General features: G+C 38.2%; 2 protein-coding genes across 3 annotated transcripts in view; one reads left to right on the top strand and one right to left on the bottom strand.

Annotated features, from left to right (window-relative positions):
- Positions 1-267: 267 nt before the first annotated feature.
- LOC111604486 lies at positions 268-6,481 on the bottom strand. 2 transcript variants are annotated; one of them, XM_023322574.2, is made up of 3 exons: positions 6,426-6,481; positions 2,142-2,267; positions 268-1,006 (listed from the first exon to the last, which is right to left on the bottom strand). In XM_023322574.2, exons 2-3 carry the CDS (start codon positions 2,235-2,237, stop codon positions 473-475), a joined length of 630 nt encoding a protein of 209 aa, XP_023178342.1. In that variant the 5' UTR covers positions 2,238-2,267; positions 6,426-6,481; the 3' UTR covers positions 268-472. The 2 variants fall into 2 exon arrangements, with proteins under 2 accessions (XP_023178342.1, XP_023178343.1); XM_023322575.2 differs by having other exon boundaries at positions 6,396-6,473.
- A 5,375-nt stretch (positions 6,482-11,856) lies between these two features.
- The window catches only part of LOC111604503 (connectin), a 160,351-nt gene continuing 148,729 nt past the window's right edge, over positions 11,857-23,478 (top strand). Inside the window, exon 1 of the mRNA XM_023322596.2 lies at positions 11,857-12,472. The gene's annotated coding sequence lies outside the window, so the exon portion shown is untranslated. The remainder of the gene's footprint in view (positions 12,473-23,478) is intronic.

The following is a 23,478-nucleotide window of genomic DNA, read 5'->3' as shown; positions in this document are numbered from 1 at the left end:
CTTAGGCAAGTATAAATGTTCACTATCTATTGGTAACCAAATCAAGTCAAGCAAAAATATATCACAATAGTTTAGGCCTTGTTAAATGAAGTGTCATAGTGGGAGAACTTCTCATAAAGCCATACAAACATAAATACATAAATACGTACATACATACATACCTGCATCAAGTCATCCAAATACATAAAAAGGCAGTTTAAAAACTTGTATATTTTTTGTTACTTTTTTGTACAAATATAATTTATATTAATTTACGTAAAAATCGATTTGTTTTTTGTTTGTTTACAATTGCCTTATGCTTAGGCTTTGGGTAATTAGCTGTATGAGGCAACTACCAGGTGAGAGAACTACAATGTAACAACAGCATCTGCCGCAGCTGGACGATAAGTAACTTTGACAATCACAATGGACACGTAAGCCGGAATCCCAAAAGTTGAAACACATATATAATTAATACACTTATATATATATGCTATGCCTCCGTTTCCTGCTCCAGTTCGCCTGCTTGGATCTCCTCGGGTGTGCGCAGATCGATGGCAAACTTGTGCCTCGTGGGCGTAATGGTATCGCTAGGCGTGGCACTGGCACTGCCGTCCTGCTCATCGCTTGCAGCCTCCTTGACCACACGCGAGTAATCCTGAAAGGCGGCTGACAGGGCAAAGGTCAATTTGCGGGCCATGGCTCGACTGTCGCAGACGAAGGCGTGCACTTCGAATGGATGCGGACTGGACTCATCCTTCACCACAATCATGGCAAATACGCGTGTATAGACCAAGTCCTGTACTCCATATGAGATCGTATCGATCGGGTAGCTCCAGTTATTGATGCTCGCCTTGGGCGATATGATTTCCAGCTGCACGCCCGATGTCGACACCTTCAGTTCGCAGTTGGGCAACACCTTGTTGGGCGGCAGATTCTTGGCCACGCCCACCATCAAATCAACCGGCCGCCGTGTGTACTTAATGCCCCATAGTCCACGCGCCGCCTCCGAGCCAATGTATTTGACCTGCAAAAGCGAAATGGCTTTACATAAGAACAAAATGCTGCAGCTGTGGCTGGAGTTGGTGCTACTTCCGGACTGAGTCGCCGTTAGTCGTTAGCTGTTGGCAAACTCTCTGAACTGTCGCCTCATTTGCATCCGACCCGAACCGGATGTCAGCGCTGTCCGCCAACCACACACACACTCACACTCAGGTGACTTTAGCCAATGTCCAGCCAAGCGTGACGAGTGCGTGTCTGTCTGGCTATGTTATTTTTCGATGCACCGCACAGAAATTGTGGTTCGAATAGCATAAGTATTTGAAGATTGAATTGCAATTGTTGAAAAACGTAAAATGAAAATAGGAAAATGTGGAGGGTGTTTTTGGCCTTTCCACAAAATATTTTAAAAATGTATTGATAATTAAAAAGAATTGTTTTTTTTTTTTATAAAAGTAAAAAGTAAACAAAGAATATTTTAAAAAAATTTCAATATTCAGTTTAATTAAAAAAATCAAGAAAATTGTTTAAGAGAATTTAGAGCAGAAAAAATGATATTTTAATATTTTCTTGATATATGTATATATATATATAAATTAAGAACGTTTTCACATTGATGAACAGATGATGTTTCAGGGATGAAAACGTGAAGCTTAAAAATTGTTGATGTTTTCTAGAGAAAGCATGGATATTAAAGAGGATTAACAGAAGCTGAAATTAAGTCAGTACAAATATTTAAATTTATATATATATAAGCAAACAAAAAATATTAAAAAATAGCAAAAATATTTGAAAGTTGTCCCTAAATCGGACTCGAGTCAGCTGTTGCCCATCGATCAGGCCTATTATACTTTAACATAGCTTGTACTTCATTCCACTTCAATTGTTTTATCTAAGTTCAACATCCAATTTACTCAAACTTAAGTCAAATTTAATTCAAACCACATCATTTTGCTCAGTGTACACTACAGTTTGGGCGTATATTGCGGGTGTTAGACGTCGGTCGTCGCTCGTCGGTTTTTGTTAAGCGCTTAATCCATGCGCGTTGAACTTCACATTTAAATTTATGGGCATTTAGCAATGTTTCGTTTTTTGTGTGTGTGTTTATGAAATGCTGCGCTCTGTTTGCGGCACTTGTTGTATTTGAGAGCTAAAAGACTAACCTTGAAGCTGATTGGCAAATCCTCCACATTCACTTGAGTATCCAAATCACTGGGATTATTGTTTTTGCTGCTTGCAGCTCCATTGCTCGCGGCCATAGTTTCGAGTCAAGTTTGGTTCGGCGTAAACTGCAATAAATATGGCATTTGTATTTGACTACCTTGAACATGGCCTTTATGTTACTATCTCTATACAGTTATTTGCCTTACAACGGGGCGTATCTTTAGATATTACCTAACTTATCTTCATATTTTCATGGCGCACTATGCCTAGCTGTTGCTCGTGCTCTAGCAGCTCTCCAATCTGTTAGTTCTCTATGCCGATGTTGTCTCTGCCTCTGCCTTTGTCTCTGTTGCTTTGTTGCCGTCTGTCAACTGCGACTGACGTCAACAAGCAGCAACAACATAAAAAGTTGTTGTGTGCACAACTGAGCTCAGCTGGAGGTGAGCTGTCAGTGAAGGTGGTGGTGGCAATAGTGGTGAAGGTGTAGGTGGAGCTGGCCAGTTGCCAAGCCTATTGCGCATTGACTGCTTCCTCACACACACTCTCTCTCTCTCTCTCGCTATCTGGTCTTTGTTTATGAATAACCCTTTCTTTCTCTCTGTCTCTCTCTGTATTGTTTTCGGTTGCTTAATGATTGCTGTCTCTTCCAAGCTCACGATCTACATTTAGTTCTTCCTCTCTGTGGTATTCCCCCTATCTCTCTCTCTCTCTCTTAGTCTCCATTTTTTTCTTTCTCTCTCTCTCTCGTCTTTGTCACCCCCTCAGTCTCGCATTATCTCTGTCCCACTCTCACATTATCTCTCTCCCTCTCTCTCTCTTTCTCTTATGTATAGTTTTCCATTACATACTACACAGCTTTCTTCCTTTAGCTCTCTATCAATATTTGCCTTGTCTATTCCATCACTCCCTCCTCTCTCTCTTTCTCTCTCTGTCTCTCTCCCTCTATCTCTCTCTCTCTCTTTCCCACTTATTCTCTACTTATTCTTATTTTATATATCTCCCTCTCTCTTGTTCTATCTTTCTCTCTCGTTCTCTATCTATCTTTCTCTCTCCCTCTCTCTTTCTTTCTCTCAAATGCTATAGTAGAAAAGTGCCTTAAATGCTGTTTCAGCAACAGCCTTAGCAACAACAGCAATAATTATAACAAGTTTGACAACAATAGCAAAAACAACAACATTAACAACCTCAAAGAAGCAACAACAAAATTTTACACTCATTTGATGGCCTTTGAGTTTCGGCCTTTTGCAACAGTTAAGAATTTGATAAGGTTTCTGGGGCGACAAAAAGGAATAAAGATAACATAAATACGAGGGCTGTTCGAAAGATTTACGACACAACAAGTAAACATTTAATAATATAAGAAAGTATTTGTGATATAAAATATATTTCACTATCTATTATTATTTTACGAGTTGGCTTTATCTTTACAGTTAAGTTGAGAAATTATTTATAACTAAGACCTACCTAATTAGAGATTAAATGCCATTGCACACATATATGTTTATATATCATAATATGGGCATTGCGACATATATAATATATAAATATTTAGTCATAGTCTAAAAGAAATTTTCAGCTTTGAAAGTTGTTTGATATCGAACAGGTGCAGAGTCTAAAAAGTGTATACAGCATTCGGTCTATGCGCTCTTTTATCTCCTTTTGTATCTTCTGCACTTGAACTCAAATCTATTGTTGTCTTTGCGCTTGTTATTGTGATTACCTTTGTCGTTGTTGTTGTTGTTGTTTTTATTTATTAAAAATGCATTATTAATAACTTCCGCTGGCTTCGAGTATTAGTTGTGAAAGCTGCACAGCTGATAGCGGGAGGCAGTAGCAGCGGCTGCCACAACAAAAGTAACAACAACAACAATTACAACTATTGCATGTATATAGCCAGTTAATGAGCAGGTAGATAAAAAAAAAAAAAAAAAAAAACAACAAAAAAAGAAGCAAAACTGTAACGAAACGAATTTTTTTATTGCAGTTGATTTGCTCGCTGGCCCCACATGACGTCACAATTTGCGCTTATGTTCAAATAGACACTCTCACACACATCTATATACATATTTATGTGTATGTAGTGCACATGGATATATGTATATATATTTATGTTGTATAGCTGTAGTTTGCGTTTGAGTCTATGTTAATGGCCAACGACCTGGTGCGACAAGTGCGAACCTAATTGCAGCTCGGGGAATACGCGTAGCAGAGTTCTTTGTGACTTTTTTCTCTGTATTCTTTTTTTTTTTTGATTGTGTAAGACTTTATTTACGAGTTATTTTAGTTGTTTATTTTTATGAGGTATTTTAATATTTTTCTATTTTTTGTTAACTATTTCTCTCGTTGGGAACTGGCTCAACGGCGGCTCTAGGCAGAAGTCTATAAATAGAACTATTCGCTAGTCAAGACGTATGTGCACAGGTACAGTGAATACTCTAAGCGGCATTGTTATTAATTTGCAATGATGTATTATATCTTAAAATACTTTTTTAATAAATATTTTAATCATCTAATAGACACATTTGGGCTTGCTTTAAACATCCTTCACATTATATAAATAAAATGATTTATTTTTAATTTCTTTGAGAACTTTAACTTATTGTCAGTGCTTAAAGTACAGTAAAACCTCTCAGAATCGTTAAAAGTAGACGAATATATTTAAAGTATTTTTTATATATTTTTTTTAATCAAAGATTTCTTTTAAATTTTCCTAATTTGTATTAGTTTTACAATGTTTTGAAGCCTATTTAGTTATAGCAAGATCTTTTAGCTCGTAAGTCACTGTACAGTGAAGCTTTCAAGCAGTAGTTTAATTTAAATGTATAAAGCTTAAATTTTCTCTGAATTTTTCTTACATTTTTTAAGTTTGCCGATCTATAATTTCTTTTATACATTTTCAAGATTGTCCATATTATCTAATTGTCAATATATATAGTCTTTTTAGTACATAATTCTCATAACGATATTTCACTGTATTTCACAGTCGATTTAATCAGAGCAGCGCACAGAAATGAAATTATTTCCGATTTATGTTCGTAATAATTTCTTTGTAATTTGATGGGGCTCGTTGTTATTGTTGTTGTTGTTGTTGCTTTTGATGTTGCTGTTGTGGCGCTGCGCTTCGATTCCGCAAGCCGAATGTTTGTTTTGATTGTTATTTTATAATGCCGCAGCAAAACTTCAAGCTGATTGATTGTTATAAGTTTATATAGATATATATGATCATGCTCATTATATACATATAAATATCTATACACATATTTCTATGCGCATATGACAATAACAACAAGATAATGAACGCCGTCACCTAATTTATATATAATTTTTCCACTGGCACATTTCTGTTTTATTTCTATATTTTTTTTTAAATGGTTGTCAGAGCGGAAGCTGCTCATATGAGCATATCTCCTATTACATTTAAGCAATTTTATCTATGTACAGTGCGCACTCATGGGAGTGAACAAAGCTTAGCTGGCAGCATGAAAGAATTTTTGGACTTGGTTTAGTGAATCAAATATGATTTAGGTCAAAGGTTCTTCAAATTTCAATTGCAGAAATAATTAAAGTTTAATATAAAATATGAGATTCGCGCAGTTGGCATTTTATATATCATATATCATATATCAGCTACTTACATATCAAGAAATTTTAACAATGCAGTTCCTTTTCCCAGGCTAGGCAGAGCAGAAAAGAAACAAATATTGTAAAAAAAATTTTATCAGTTCACTAACAAGGTGCCCACTGTACACTGGCAATTGAGACATGACAAGTTCCACAAAAAGCAGCAAGAATAATCCGATTTTAATTATGTTTACATTTGATCTATATTAAAGTTTAATATCTATTTAATTGAAGCTGTTCTTTAGTTTGAGTGTCCACTGTAGCGCATCGTTTGTATGCACACGATATGAGTTGTGCATGTAAATGATATATAGTTTAGTTGATTGTTTGTTGTCGCTTGTCTCGAGTGCACAATGGCTTTCGATTATTTACATTTAAGTTTAATTTAATGACTAATTCATTTTAGCCAAAGGCGAATTGTCTTTTACAAATTCCCTTATCAGGAAATGTCGCGTTTCTGGGCTATCTTATCACACACACACACACACGCAGACACACGCTCTCCCCCTTTTTATGAGTTATTTAATTCAATTTTTGCGCATTTTGCGCTTCACATTTTGTTTGTTTATTTGTTTTTAGTCTCAAATTTTTGCTTATATTAAAAATAAAATATTATTTCCATTTGCCCATACCTAGAACCTAAACTACTTTCGGGGTTTTACCGTTACTTATCGAACTGCGCGTAGTTCCGTCCACCTGTTGCGTTTGCGGCCGATCGCGCGACTGAAAACGACGATAAAAAACCTTTTACAGGTGCGCCAAGCAGCGCTCTCTAGCGATTGAGCTGTGGACTAACTTTCATACTTAAATTTACAACATACTTTGCTGCATATGTAGTTGTCGCCACGGGCGCTAGCAACTGAACCTTGCTAACTCTTTGAGCGCATTCTAGCGGTTACATTTAGAACTAAATTATTGCAGCTTATTTATAGCATACTTTGCTACACGCAATTGTACTAAATGTGTAGAGTTGATGCTATACTTTTAGGCGTTATATAATTATAGTTAAAATTATGGTAATAATTTGTATGCTATACAAAAACCAAGTTTCGTTTGTATAGCGGCTCTTGTACTCGCTAGGGGTTATGTATGGCAACATGTAACGAGTTGCCTAAAGTTATGCTTTATAATACATAATTGGGTTAGTTTACATGATAGCCGTAGATTATAGTATTGGTTTGTGTATTTGCTTAGGAGTATACTCTTTTATAGCTATGTTGATTATGTTATGACGCTTGTGACTTTAGACTGGAAGTTTTGGTTATGTAGTGCAGAGTTAAATAGTTGCCTTTTCCTACTCTCTATCAATTCATAAAAGTGCATCATTTGCTAATTAAAATCTGAATGCAGCATGTAGCTGGCTGCACCTTGAACCACGTCGGACCCCTTCCCGCCAGCCCCTCAACCCACACTTTAAACAACAATAAATAATCAAAAGTTGAAGCGTTTTGCGAGTATCCGAATACCATTTGACATTGACCACAAGGGAGCTTCAAGTTGTCCCCTTGGCCACGCCCATACCACAGCAGCAACGCTCTGCTCAGCTGCTCACCTATCCGCGCACCTACTGCTGGCCAACACGCTTTGGCTGTTGTTCCAAACCCTGGCCAAGTGTTGAACGTGATTAATGAAATGGGCCACGGACGTGGGAGCGGGCGAAGCAGGTAGTTAGAAATGGCTGGGAGGGGTGGGGTGGGGTGTTGGGTGTTTCTGGCTTGTTTCGGGGTTAAATAGAGTTCAGGTCGAAAGTGTAGTTGATTTTGGTTTCTGAGCACCGCAACACTTGATTAATTTCACTGCATGGCATATAATTAATTTGCTATTTACAGTGAAGCGAGGCAGCCCAGCCAGGTTGAAGGGCCTTCGCCTATAGAAGTCATTAGCTAAATTGTTGAGAATTTTTACGGCGACAGGTGTTGTCACAACGTGTGAGCCGGGTTGCTCGACCGGAATATGCCACTGGGAGCGACTAGAGTGGTCCATTTAAATTCATTGCAAAACAGAACTGAAAATGGCTAACAGAAACTTGAGGCGCAGCGACGCAGTTAATTGACCACAAAAGTGCGACGCTTTGCCGCGTTGGTCGCGAAAATGTGGCTTAATGCGTATCGCGGGCCCATTTTCTGTCAAAAATCCCGAGGACGGTTGCTCAATGTGACATTGAAATCCTTTCAGCGCCACGCTCACAGGATATGACAATGGAGCACAAAGCACAAAGTACTTTTCGGCTTGACAATAGTTGCGCCCATCGCCAACTGCCCAACTGCCTGCTACGGCCCCTTTGCTCTGCTCCAGCATCCCTCTGCCGGAACTGCTGCGTATCGTTAGCCGCAGCTGCTGCTCAAACTATGCAAAACTCAATTGAGTAATGTTGGTCCTACTCCTCACTGCCTCAGCTGGCCCAGCTGTCTGTCCGCCTGCCCCTCCTGGCTTTACAGCTTGATCAAGGAACGTAACCATTTAATTAAAACAGGTTTTGTCTTAGCACAATTGTTGTTCTGGGCTGTGGCACAGTTTCAAGGATTTACGCTTAACAAGGTCAAGGATGCGCATTTGGCATACAAAGCATTTGATTTACCTAAAGTATTTGATGAATTTCACATAATTTAGACTCTAATGGAATTTTGATTTATTTGAGATTAAATTGATTTTGGTAAAATGTGGTTCTATTTTCTTTTGTTTGAGTTTTTAGTGAAGAATTTGATCGTAACCAGAGCTTAACTCACATTTCTGATGCTCTTTAGCTTGAAATATTTTAAAGAAATAGATTTGACTTTCTTACTTGGTTTTGTATTTTAAATATAATTCTATTAAATAAATATTATATATATATAAATATTATATGTACCCAAGCTTGGCGACTTTAGCAAGCATTCAAGCACTTGAGATAACACACAAAATTTGTAGCTATAAACAATAAACTGCTCTAATGCTAAAATTTTCACCAATAATTCACAAGCCAATCAGAATCTCCAGATATCATCCCACAACATTGACCAAAACACATACAACTAGTTATATATAAATATATTTTTATATATAAATAGCAGAATAAGAATTTTGTATTTTATATTAGCTCAATGATATTCCATTTGATTGATATTCCAATTTTCGATATAATTTTTTTATTTAATAAATATTTTTATATAATATATTTATATTTTATATTGAAATTAAGTGAATTATATGAATAAATTAAAAATAAATTTTTAAAAATGCAATTAGTACATCAATAATTTATATATAATAAATATTGGCATATAGAGTAGAATCATAAGAAATTGCTTCTATTCAATTTAAAAAAATTAACGCATAAAATTATTTAACGATTGTTGAAAAAATGAACCAAATATTTATAATGAAAAGCAGATTCTTAAATATATATAAATATATATATCAAATGCATGTCACAATAATATATAAACATAAGGCTTTTGTTTCTGTTTTCGGGGCAAATCAACAATTTTATTTGCTTAATAAATATGTACAAATATATTTGCGATACATATAGTATTATTCACTAAGCAGCTAAATGCTTTGATTTACTATAATTAAAGAAAAAGAAATAAAATCCCATACGCATGTATTATTTATATATATGTTATTTATACGCAGTTATTACTTATAAATAGTATTTGTACTTTACTTTAGGCTTTTGCTTTTAAGACAAATTAACAAATATATTATTAATGCAAAGCTGCAAGATCTGAAGCACACTTAGACACATGTCTCTTATTAGGGGAATGCGTGAAATCAGAGTTAGCAAAACAAATCCGAATCCGAATCACATCAGCTTAAGCACACACACACTCACACACAGTGGCACACTACATGCCACATAGTTAATAATTTATCAGTCTGACTGGCGCAGCAGCAGCCGTGGAGGCTGCTTCCATCTCCGGGTGCGGTCTGCGATGACGGATGAGCTGACGATTGACGCTGTTGATGCGCCCGTTGATAGCAGTCGCTGCTCATAAATCAAAAGCCAGGCCTGACAATCCGAGCAAAAACCGAACTGAATCCTCGACTTGCCAATGACAGCAAATGTTTGGCGAATTTTATGCGAATTACGCCTAATTAGCATTTTTGCAATGCCAAATCCCGTGCCCAATTGCCGCAGCCCAGCTGCCGCCTGATTATGTGGCCGATTGCATATGCAAAGCATAAGTGCCCTATGTGAAGTGAGCTCTGCCTCCTGCGCTAGCTCCGGCTCTGTCGCTGACATATGCGGCCCTTCGCAGCGCCTACAAAAATGCAATGGGGAATCGCATTTTATCAAGGGAGCCGGAGGTATGGCATGCAGCAGCTGTTGATTCTGTTTGCTGTCGTCGTCAGCGTCGTCGCTGGAGTCGCTGGAGTCATGTGAGACCCAATAAAATTATGCGAAATCGGAATGTGTTCGACCGAGTGCAGCAAATTGTATTTGCAACAGTGCGGCGCAGCAGCTGAGCACTGTCAGTGCCAGTGTAGAAAAGGGGCGTGCCAGTGTGTTGGCGACACGACCCGCGGGTCAATTGTTGCATTAGAGCTGCCACAGCCGTGAGACCCCAGAGAAACGGAGGCCAACACATGCAACGTGCGTGTCGCTCATGCCTGAACGAGAGCAAAGTACAATTGCCTCTAGGCAACTGATAATACTCGTGTAGCGCAGTAGATCGGGCATATATACCAATTAACAATGGATTACTATGATCTCTGTCTATATGGCTTGCATCGGAGTTGATTGTTACTTACAAAGTGATTTTGCTTGCTTAACTCTTTGTTAGGGCATTGAAGTGTCGTTGCTTGGTGTAATGTGTGCAGGTATATATATTTTTGAATACCCTGTGAGCTTTGCTTACTAAGAGTAGTGCGACTTGTCGGAGCAGCTTGCCTCTGTACGTCTCTATTCCTCTCTCTCCTTCTACTTATCAATGGGTATATCTCTCTTTCTCTGTATCTCTGTATCTCTGTATCTCTATATCTCTCTACTTTCTATCTCTCTACTTTCTATCTCTCTATCTTTCTATCTACCTTTCTCTCTATCTCTCTATATAACTATATTTTTCATTTATAGGTACCAAAAGTGATTTAGCATTTCTCTTACTCTTAAGATATTTCTTGCTCTGTATCACGGCCAATTAACAGGTCATCTCGCAGCCAATCATTGCTGTTTATCTTTCCAGTTTTTTAGTTTTTTTTGCGATTTTATTTGACGCGTAGAAATAGACTCTGTTGCATTTGGTATTCGCTGCGGCCTGGGACGTGCCTTGTGGGAGTTGGACTGACGCAACTGTTGCATGGTTGTTGTTGTTGCGCCGCTCTGCCTGTACGCTAATTGCGGCTGGAGCCGGAGTCGGGGTCGCAGTGGGCTCCAGCGGGCATATCAAAGGCTGCAATTTGGCATTCAGCTGGGACAGGGGTTGCCTGGCCGCCTTTAGCTGCTTTGGCTATGGCACCAGGCTTCAGCACGGGCACTGTCTCTGGCTCTGGCTCTGGCTCTGGCTTTGGTTGCCAGCGGAGCGTGGCTCCTATTAATGATTAATTAAAAAAACTGCATGCGGCAAGTGGGAGGAGGCTGAGCAGTGAGTAGTCCATGACATATGTGGCATTTAATTGGGCAAACAAAACAGCGGTCCCTGCCGGCAGCCAGCGCAAGATGGGAGTGGGCAGAGCGGTGGAGTAAGAGAGAGCTGCTTCCAATGCCACACATTTAGGTGCTTTCCATGGCGGCAGAGGGACTGACAAAACCAGTTGCGCCACTGCGGAACGCATGGCAATGGAACAGACGCGCTCTTAAGCTCGCACACGAGCTCTTTGGCAGTGTCCCAGGTCCGGGTGCTGTTGCCATAGCCCCTGCTTTCTCTCTCTCTCTTTCTGTCACCCACAAGCCGAAACAGCGGCTGCCGAGCAACAGAAGCGTCGCCGACTCCGACACACAGAATTTTTGGGGCCAAGTTGCCCCAACTTGGGGCATTGCGCTGCGTGGCACAGAATCAGTCGTCAGTTTGTCTTAAGCGGATTTGGTCGACACGTGTGTGTGTGAGTGAGTGTATGTACTTGCGTAGATTGGTGTGTGCGAAGAGTTTTACCTGCTGTTGCCGCTCGAAGACGTCGTTAACGCAATCGGAATCGCTAACTCAGCCATTTGGCATATACTTTTGGCATCCTTTTGGCTGATATTTCGCATGAATTTAACGCTTGGCATAGGTCACGTAGTGCACGTGCTGGACTCTCACGCCACTCACGACACGCTTTTTTGATCAACTGCGAGTTCGAGTGCCAGAGCTAGTGCGAGTGCGAGTGCGGTTGACATTCGATTTACTTTCGCTGCAAGTTGGCCAGCAGCATAGCATACTTTTTGGCAGCTCCACACGCGCTGCGTCTCGGTCGATATTTGCATAAATTAAAAATAAAAGAGAACTCATATAGAAAAAACCACATTGAAAAGCAAAAGAAAAAAAAACATACATACAGAGTCTGCTTAATGAGTTTTTAATACGCTACCACGTTTCCGTGTGTTTGCGTGTGTGTGTGAGTGTGAGAGTGTGTGTGGCACAGCCAAAGAGAACTGGGAACTAAAAGTCATTGTCACTGGATTTGTGGCTGACGTAGCTGCTAATTTATTGAGCCCCGTAAAAGACTTGCCAAAGCGACTGAATAAAAAACTAATTCAAAGTGAACTCCAACTAAAGGCGACATTTGCTTGGCCCACAAACTTTTTGTTTGGGTAAGTGAGCGTTAAATATTCCTGCACTAGATTTAGATTTTTAAGTAGAAATGTGGCTCAGAATGCTAGATTAAGGGATTATCGGTTAAAATAGAAAAACAAAAACATAAAATAAATAGTATCAAATTAAAAATCAGAGCTCAGAGACTGAAGGGAAAAGCTTGGTAAATATTGAACTTAGACTTAAAATATAAAATAAAAATATAATATATAAAATATAATATAAAATGTAAAATATAATATATAAAAATATATAAATAAATATAAAATATGAAATATAAAATATAAAATATAAAATATAAAATATAAAATATAAAATATAAAATATAAAATATAAAATATAAAATATAAATATAAATATAAAATATAAATATAAATATAAAATATAAAAAAAAAAAAAAAAAAAAAAAAAATAAAATATAAAAGAGAAAAAGAAAAGAGAAAATAAATATAAAATAAAATAAAATAAAGATAAAATATAAAATATAAAATAAAATAAAATAAAAGAGAAAATAAAATATAAAATAAAATCTAAAATAAAATAAAAATAAAATCTAAAATATAAAATATAAAATAAAAAATAAAATAAAATATAAAATATAAAATATAAAATATAAAATATAAAATATAAAATATAAAATATAAAATATAAATATAAAATAAAATATAAAATATAAAATAAAATAGAAAAAAATATATATAGATATTTATATATAACATATAGCATATAAAATCGTAATTTAATATTTATATTTACATCTATTATTTCCATATAGCACAGCTTTTCTTTCGGTGTATGTCCATCTAATCAAATTCGTCTTATATTTCTATTAGTTTATTATTTATTTTATAATTTTCTGTACATAATTTACAGTTGATTGTTTGGCACACGTTCAATAAGAGTCTGATGTTGTTGTTGGTTTTGCCTTGAATCAATTAGTATTATAAATTGGATGGATTTATATTAAATATTCAAGACTGTTTATTGAAGTTCGTTTTGGTCGCACGTTAGACCAGGGCAAAGTCAATCGATTTATGCCACAGGCAACCAAAATTCGACAAATATTTGCATATTTCGAGCTGACAAATTGTTTAAACAATTTTGTCTTTTGATGCATGCAAAAATTGCATTTGCAAATTCTTGAGATGCCAAATGCTAGGACGGTCTTATCGTTAATTACAGGTCACAGGTAAATAACAGAGCATTCAAAATGGAATTATTAATGCAAATGATTAGTTGCTGACATCTGCCCAAGCACAGAGAGAAAAGTATCTCAAAGATACAAATACGTATTCAAACAATACAAAGATTTTGCCTTCGCTTGTTTAATCAAATTTTAATTGAAATTTTAATTTGAGCAGGCAAACAGCAAATTCCAAAATTCAATCCAGTCCTCGTTGCATTTACTCAAACAAAAATTTATTGAGAACAACAACAGAAAATTTCATTAAATTTTCGCATATTTACGAACATTTCAGTTCAAACAAATGGCAAGATAAATATGTAAAAATATATATCAATTTTGAACTGTTCCAATATGAAATCAAAAATTAATTCAAATCGTAATTAATTTGTTCGCAATATTTATTTCACATATGCAAAACATTCGCATGTTTTTTTTGTCTTTCGGCAATTACAACATTGTAAATTGAAGCATTTTTAGCATTTACATTTGCATTTGGAAAATGCGATTAAGCAAATATGTCAAAAGCATTTCAGCTATTTACTGTGTATTCAATATTTAAGTTAATTTTAATGTTGTTTGCTTAATGGCTTTTTTATGTGCGCTTGGCAAATGCGGCGTATGCGTGATGTGTAGGACGAGGCTTCACTTTCAAGCCAGGCTCTATCACATGCAATTTGCATGGCCAGCAACAGCAATGACAACAACAGCAGCAACAACAAAAACATCTCATTGCATGCAATTAAAAATAATTATTATCAATTTACGATGACAACAATTTTCAATTTAAGTTTTATTTTATTTATTAAAAGCGCTCAATGCATTTGCACAGCTACGTCTCTTTGGTATTGTTGTTGCTGCAGACACTTGTCATATCTGTGTGTGTGTGTGTGCTGTCTGACAGTCGCTCGCATAGCTCTAATATCAGGCGTTCGGTCAACTTCAATTTGAGCTGCCTTCCTGGTGAATTGATTTTTATTGCAATATTGGAAGCACAGTTTCCGTTTGTGCCATTGAAAAGCTCGAGGCAACCATAACTAGTGAGACAGAGAGAGCGAGAGAGAGAGAGAGAGAGAGAGAGTGAGATAGAGAAGGAGAGGGGTACAGCCGCATCATTGTTGTGGCAGGAAGCTGTTGGCGAACGAGTGGCATCAATTGTTGCTGCTGCCCCACTAAATGCGAATGCCAATGCCAATGCGAATGTGTAAAAGAGGCGTGGCATGTGCAATAATGCCAATGCAGAAAAAATCGTAAAAATAAAGGAAAACTCAGCTCGGAACTATCCAACTATCCATCTATATAAAACTATGCATAGCAATTAAAAGTGCCACAGAGCCGCATTGATTGCTGACGCCGAACGCCCTTTCATTTTAACTGAATTTTATTCATTTTATTTGACTTTTGTGCAGGTGCAAGTGGAACTGCCAAAAGGTGAGCTACAATATCTAAAACATAAAGCACGTAACTTTCATGACCGACAAAAACTATGACTACCATAAAAATAGCGAAAACTTTTACATCTATATAAACTATAGAAAGCTTAGGGCATTCAGTGTTCACTCACATATTTCCACCTGTTTTGTCTTGAATTTTGTGGTTGGCTGCTAAAATCCGTTGAATTTCAATTAAATTGACGGCTGCAATCAAAGCAAATGAAGATAAAACTGGCTTTGTTTCACAGCTCATTGTCAGCTGAGAGTGCTTTACAGTGAGTGAGGCAGTAGGCGGTATCTACACTGAGAGAAAGGCAACAGTCTGTTGTTTATGTGTAAAAAGCTTGCTTCGGTTCGGTTTCTATGAGTGTGTTAGCTTTATTACTATACAGAAAGATTTTATACACGTGTCTCACACAGCCTTACCTTTTATATATCAGATATATATATAGGTACTGCTATTATTTATATCAATCAACTCACCTTGCGTGCACTATCCATTAGCTCGACTCTTACTACCAACATTAATAATATGTTAAACAGTTCTGGATTCAGCGACTGACCACAGTCAGAAAAGAAAAGAAAAGAAAAGTCAAGGGCCAAACAAAAAGCTGAAGCCTGTCAGGTCAAAGGTCGAGTGGATGGGAGCTGGACCTGTGGCTACTTTTAATTGAGTTTTGAACGCAAATAAAATGCGTGTGAAAGGCGAAAAAGCGAAAATTAATGCGCTCGGTTGGCTTTACCTTCTCCCCATTACCCAGCTCTGTGTGTGAGTGTGAATGTGAGTGTGTCTGTGATTGTGATTACGATTGTGTAACAGAGTCGAGGCATGTCGGCGAGCTGTGAAAATATTTAAAATTCATTGGCTCCGCTCCGGCCTTACATTTGACTCTTGTGACGCCAACGCTGGAGCTTACACCGGCTCCTGTGTGCCACATCCTTATGCAAATCGCATTTTAATAAACTTGCGTTACGTCAATTTTCATTTACAGTTGGTCCACTGGGAGCTCAACTTCCCTCTTCAAGCAAAAAAAAAAAAAACAATACCCAAAAAAAGTTCTAATTAAATTTAAATTAACTTTAAGCATTTGGGCTTTTGTTAGCTCTGCTTTTCAATCTCCTCAATACCCTGCAGCAGACATAGGGGCATAGTGGGGTATCTATGATTAATATGTAATTACAGCACAGGGTATCACTGGGGCGAGTGCTGGATGCAGGCGAAATCCATTTTCTGTTTATTTATTTATGTTTTCTCTGCGCCTTTTTGATGGCTCATTAAAATGTGAAATTTAATTTCTTTTGTACTTACATATATGGCCATCAAAAAATGGTAAGCTACGAAATTGAGTTGAATTTAATATTAGTTGCCTAATGGCGCACACATGCTGCAAGCGCACTCTCTCATGCGTCTTCAAAGCAACGTTTTATGCGGCGCAGCTCGTGCTAAATATTGCCCACAGGGAGTAAAGCGATCCAATAAATATATGCAAAAGCGTAGACGAATGTATGAAGATAAAATGACATGGCTTGGAAATCAAGGCTAAATGCGTTAAGTGATATTTAAAGTACATTTAACAGCCGCCAAACGGCCTGCCTGACTGTCTGCCTTCCTGCTTCGCCTGCCTTCGGCTGCTTTATCCGCATTACGTATACGCCTCCCTTGACTTTGGCTTTGTTGTGCTGCTGGCAAATATTTTGGCCTGCTACATTTTTCCCTGATGCCAGGCATTTGCTTGGATCACACAAAGCGGAAAAGGAAACAGCGCGTGTGTATTGACAAATGAGCGGGAAGTAGGCAGCAAACAGATATAGAAATATGTACACAGATATGCATATACATATATACGCATACATATATGCACGTAGAGATATGTATGGGCATGAGCGTACACATGTTTGTAATTTCCTTTGCCAATTGTCGGGCTCTAGGTGGCAGCCCTCGGCTGTTGATAGATGACTTCGGGGATCAACTGTGACCGCACAAATGTGCGACAAATGTGCCGCAATTTTTGTGCTCTGTGTGGCCTTCACTTCGGCTCTATCTGGCATATATAGTATGCATATTCCCTTTTCAGTTTGTCTAGCCCTTTTTTCTTTCAGTCCCATGATTAACGGCTGCACTGGGCTAAGCTAAATATTGGCATTTTTCATGCAAAGCATTCAGTTGAGCTTAGCTAAAGATTGTTGAATCGCATTCGGAATATGAGAAACAGATTATGATTGAATTGCGCTTGAAGTGAGCTTTTGTCTCCCATGCAAATCCCATCAATTGAGGGGGCACAGCAGCTTGGCAATTCATCAAATAAAAATCTAAATGTCTTTGTTGAAAAGCTGCAGATTAAGCGGCGGTAAGGGCTCTAATCTCAATCAGAGAAGAAGCTTACAAACAACACTTTTAAAATATTTTTAGAAGCATAAAAGCGGATAGGTCTTAAGTATTTATTGTATAGAAATATTGGATTATATTATTTATTATTATCGATATATATATATAAATGCAATCCCTTTCTTTTTTATCCCATCCAGATATCTATTTATATTGACTACTTCAGTTGCTCGTGTCGTATGCATTATATGAGAGCACGTATACGACACGAGCACGAGTGTCTATAGAGTAAGACTACCTCTGTTTTGTATGAGGATTAAAAATCATTTGCCTTTGGCCGCTCCTCTCTGTTATAAGTTCTATATTATTTTGAACTTCACTACAGAGTGGATTAAGAATTGGTTTATTATCAACGCCAATTTGGCACTAAATTGAAACCAGTTTAAAATTTCACTCTCGTTGCTTGTATCTGGTTTCGGTTGCACTTTGTTGCCTGGTTTCATTTGGAGCTGTCTGTCTTGGCTTGGTGGATACATTAAGCAGCTTAATGTTGCGCATACGCAGCGTCTGAGCGGTCAAAGGCCAGCGGCTATAAATTAGCTGGCAAATACTTTGATTACATAATCAGCGCACTGGGCTAAACGGGTTGGGCAGCAGCAGCAGAAGCAGCAGCAGCAGATGAAACGGAACGAGCGCTTAAACAAGCTTTAAGTGTGCCCCTGAGTCAGCACGCAATTGATGATGGGTGGGGGCAGCAGCTTGCTCTTGCCAAGAGGCGGGCAGTGCACAGCCAACGGCCACTGCGATTGCTACTGCGACTGCAGCGTGTAGCAAATTTAATTGAAATTGAAAGCACTTTAGTGTCGCTCGCCTTGGCCTGGACGCCAAGGCTCGAGTCGTGCTGGCTGCTACTGCTGCTGCATGCAACTAATTTGTGCCACTAATGAATTTATTTGCCACTTGTATGCTGGCAACGTGGGCGTGTGATAAAAACGTACAGCGAACAGTATGTGTGTGGGTGTGTGTGTAGAATAAAGCAAAATAAATGAAACTAATATAAAAATGGCTGAGAGAAAGGGGTGTGCGTGTGTGTGTGTGTGACATCTCAGAGGCACAGTCAAGTAAGAGAGGCGCCTGCAAGGCTTCAACAGCAGCTGCAATAGAATCGTTTGAGAATTAATTTTCCATTTCACAAGCAAAAGAAAAGTGCGAGCGCGTGTGTCCTGACTGAGACTGAGATCCTGCTGCTGCTGCTGTCGCTTGCAGCTCGTGTCGAATTACAATTTATTGGCTGCTAAGTGCCAGCGCCTTGGCGCTTTTCACTTACCTCACACCGAATGAGCGGTCATTAGCAGTGCGTCATCAGCTTTGCCCAGGCCAGGCCAGGCTAGGCCAGACCCGAGCCGATTAGGTCAGGCAACAAATCAAGCTCGTAAAAGAAGAGCCAGGCAGATTAACTCATTATGGCACAAGCGCACAATTAAGGCGGCACATTTGTATTACATTCAAAAGAAAGAGTATTTCGCAATCAATGAGTTCTGAGGTGGCCAGCGCTGAAAGCTGCTGACAGCCACTGAAAATCCTCAACGACTAAGAGAAGGAAAATGCTGGAAATTGTGAAAAATGTGAAAAATACAAATTGCGTTTATGCTGCACAATTGGAAATTGAACTCTGCCCCAAAATGGAAACTGCTAACTCAAAAGTGTAAACAGCCAAACGGCAGCTGCTTTAGTTTTTAATTAAACATTTCGTGCAGGTTACAAATGTCTGTGGCACGTTGCACGCCCCATGAAATGTGACCAGAATTTTCTATTGTTTTTTTTTTTATATTTCTAGTGAACTTTCGCAAGAAGAGTATTATAAATGTGTCACAAAATGTGTGAAGCTTTGAGATATAGTTGGGAGTAATGAGAACTTAGGTGCATAAGACTAAATATGGAAACTATAAAGCTGATAAGGTAAATTAATAGGAAAACATTTTTCGAGAATGTGTTTGCTGTTGATCAAATATATATGTCATATAGTTAAATTAAAATGTTGAATCTTGAATAGAAGTGACAACGTGCCTTTTATATTAAACTGCATCAGAATGAACCAAAACAGTTTGAAAAGCTCAACATAAAATTTGTGTACAGGGTATTTGATAGTCGTTCATCACATATTTGGCATACAAAGAGTTAAAGTCGAAACTTCATAGATGATATATATATGAACACAATTATTTACAGGGTATCTCCTAGTGACTCACATATGTAATAAAAACTAGTATCTAAAATATTAAATATATAGTTATAAATTTTAGAAACATACAGTTAATCAAAGAAAAACGTAGACAGAGTCGAAACAGCTTCATTTTTGATGTAATTGCAGGATGTAGGGTATCAGCGTGTTCATCACTTCCAATTACAGACCTGCTTTTTTGCTGAGTGCTGCGATTTCAGTTATGGCCTGGGAGCGTACATTACTTCTAATTGAATAGAGCTGTTAAACATGAGGCGTAATTAGACTGCATTTTTGGTGAATGTATGTGTGTGTGGTGTGTGTGTGTGTGTGTTTATTCAGAGAAACAAAAGCGGCAATTGGGTCAGAGTTACTGCAGTTGCATGTGTACGGGCACAGTTAACTTCTTGTTATTATGCTGTAAAAGAACTCGGCTCGACGGCCAATTCATATATTTGACTGGCACTTGGCATAGGCACAGGACGAGAACGCGGACGCAGACGCAGACGCAGACGTGGATGAGGACGAAGGCGAGGACGAGGACGAGCCATAGGACTAGGACTCAGGTCGCAGGTCTCGCTTGGCTGCTGCGTTGTTTTTTGTGCAATTTCCATGAGTGGCACTCGGGCAAAATATACTATTTATTTCGCTACACTCAGCGCGCTCCTCCAACACAGTGGCCCAAATGAACCACATTCCATTTTGACTGATGCTGGCCAACTTTTTGCGTATGAAAATAAAACATAGCCCGCACACAGACACACCTGCACACACCCAGCTGTATGCTCAGAAACTGCGACAGAGATGAGAGGCAGCTGCGGCATTGTTGTTGCTGTTGTTGCTGCTGCTGCTGCTGCTGTTGTTGTTGCACTTCTACACTTTGTTGCCGCTACGTAAAAGCTCGTTGAGTGAAAACGTCGAGTTAAGTATGTGTGTTTTAAAAAGCGATATGATGCAGAGACACACCCACACTAACTCACACACACACACAGACACACATACATACATTGAGCTCGTAGCTTGTAGCTCAGAACCGGCAGTTTCTCGAGTGGCACTCACCTTGCACACTATGAGAGCTCAGCCCCGGACGACAGAAGGACATTTTTTTTACTTGCTACACTTGGAGAAAGAACTCAGCTCATTACAATTTGTATTTGCTTGGCTTGGTTTGCATCATAAATTACTAATTGAAGTTCTAAGTTTACATGGGGAAATTAGTTCTTAAATATGCGCATGTATAAAATGGGAATAAGCGCGGGTGAACTGAAGAATTTTTCACGTTTGAAGATTACAACGAATAAGAAGTGTATAATAATTATATATATAATATACATATGCATATTTATGCAGTTTAAATATGTTATGATTTAAAATGTTGTATAAGAATATGATTTAAGTATCACTACTACATGAGTATGTACAGCGTATCGTATACGTTATATCCCAAAATTTAATGTATACCGAATTTTTCAATTGATTCAGGTCTTAAATTTATTTTGTTTTTAGTTTTTTTGTCCTGTGTTTTGTTATACAAATCTAAAGTGAAGAATTTCCGTTCAGTTGTTTTTCTCTTTATGATAACATTAATCAACAATCTTCGGGTAAATTTTGTACATTCTGAGAAACAGTATTTTCTATCTTAAACCAATTCACAACTAATATATTAACTGTTGTATATTTCATATATGTATAAATGAACATATTCAAAAGATTGATTGCATTTCAGTTCACCTTTTCGCCGAGTGTAGTTGTTATGAAAGTGTGGACTGGGTAGCGAAGGCATTTTGCCTAGCCCAAAAGTATGCTGCTAACATGCCACTATACCAGCTACCTGTCTGCTCTATCTCACTCTCTATGTAAATGTATATATGTATGGGTCTGTGTATGTATGTTAGTCTGTATTTGGTTAGTTTTCGTATTCGTTTACGTTTTCGTGTCGTGCTCGCTGCTTTTGTATGTTGTTTTTAGTTTTAATGAAATGTAAATGTTTAGTTATACACACACACACACACACACTCAAAGAGAGAGCGCGGACAGAGGTGATAGAGAATGTGTGAATGTGGAGCCCGAATTATGGCTGCGTAGTAGCTATAGCTAGCTAGCTAGCCAGCTCTTCGAAATTTATGTTAAGCTGCTTTTCCCTCGAGTTGTAATGTTCAGCAGTGAATGCAAATCAGCGCTTGGACCGAAACGAAAGAAAAAAACCGAAAACGCATCAAAAATAATGTTGAAATGAACCAAGCGCTTTATGTATGTAAAACCCACAATTTCCCATTTTTTGTTTGGATGTATTTCTTTTTATACCTAGTTACCAAAAATATGCAGCATCAGTTATTATGGAATAGCAGGTATTACACGGTTTTTGGCAGAGCTATCTTTGTATAGCTTTTTTTTTATTTTGCAGCAATTACTTATGAGAACATTAAAAAAAGAAGTTGGTTTCAACAAAAATTTGAAACGTGTTCATTATTTTAAAATGTTGACTTAGAAGCTAATAATTTTTTTTACATTTTTGTTATTGAAAGAATTGATGGCAGAAAAATACTTTATGCTAGCGAAACAAAGGGTTATTAGCTTAAAAAGTTTGACTTGATTATATACAAAATTTAGCTTTACATCTTAAATTATTAAATTTTACTTCTAATCGAGCAGACACAAATCAGGTAGGTTTTTTCACCAGTGTCTCAGTCAATTATCAGTCAGTTATATATACACCTACTCTTACTATATATATATATAGTCACCAGCTACTTACATCTCACAGCTTTCTGAACAGTCACTCAGTCAATCAGTTAGTCATGTCAACATTACGTATGTACAGATAAGAGTAGCTGCTTGAACACGAATCTCTTTCGTCTGCTGCCTACAAACATTTGCCATATTCATTTCTAATTAATATCAGCTGGAAAATTCAGGTTTCTTTTTGGTCAGGTTTTAAATTACATTTGGTTTATTGTACTTAACCGTCTGCAGTTTCAATTTCAATAAGCCAAAGTGCGTTTTGTGGTCAGCGCTGCATATTTATTAAAAATGTTTGATATTAAAACAAACAAACAAATAAACAATCAAACCGAGCCAACAAACAGTCAGCCAAACGCAAACAAACATTGTGCAATTTGTAAACACTGACAAAGTGGCTGAAGGGCGGGCAAAGGTTTGGGGGGGGGGGGGGGGGGGAGCTGCGCGGCTTAACACGCTTGTCAACGCTGGCCAAATGACCCCGCCGAGAGAGTCAGCATAAGAGCGGGCACGAAAGTGCTGGAGAGGGGTGGGGGCTCGGGCCAGTGTGCGACAAAATGGCATTTCCTTTTGGCTCTTTGGCTATTTGACTCCTCGTAAGCGGCGCTTGTTCGCATTTTCCGCCGGATTTTGTTTACAAGCCACGCCGCAGTGCCACGAAAACAAATTGAAAATGCGCAGCAGCAGCCGCCGTGGCAACAACACGGCCCACGACAATAACAGTAGCTGTTGCAGCAGTAGCAGTAGCCGCAGCAGCAGCAGTAAATGGTAGCAACTCTGGTTGCCATTGTTGCCATTTGTTTGCTTTTGTGCGGCATTGTTGTCAAATTTATTAAGTTACTCATACGCCACGTCCGACAGCCCATGCTGCCGCTGCTGTAGCCGCAAACAACTGACAAGTGGGACGTCACTTACTCTGGGTGTGGGCGCCACCAAGTACTCCCTGACGGCTTCACATGTTTGGCATATCAAATGTTGTTTTCGTTTGTCAAAATGACAAACCCATATGAGAGCCAAACAAAAAATAAGTATATCCAATGGCCAGAAGAGAAGAGGCTCTGCTTCAACTGTGCACACACTGGTTCTATTCTGCAAAATATGAG

Source organism: Drosophila hydei, unplaced genomic scaffold (genome assembly GCF_003285905.1).
Source record: "Drosophila hydei strain 15085-1641.00,03,60 unplaced genomic scaffold, DhydRS2 tig00008128-arrow-arrow-pilon, whole genome shotgun sequence".
NCBI lineage: Eukaryota > Metazoa > Arthropoda > Insecta > Diptera > Drosophilidae > Drosophila > Drosophila hydei.
Note: the sequence above shows the minus strand (reverse complement) of the source record. Positions and strands in the feature narration are given on the sequence as shown.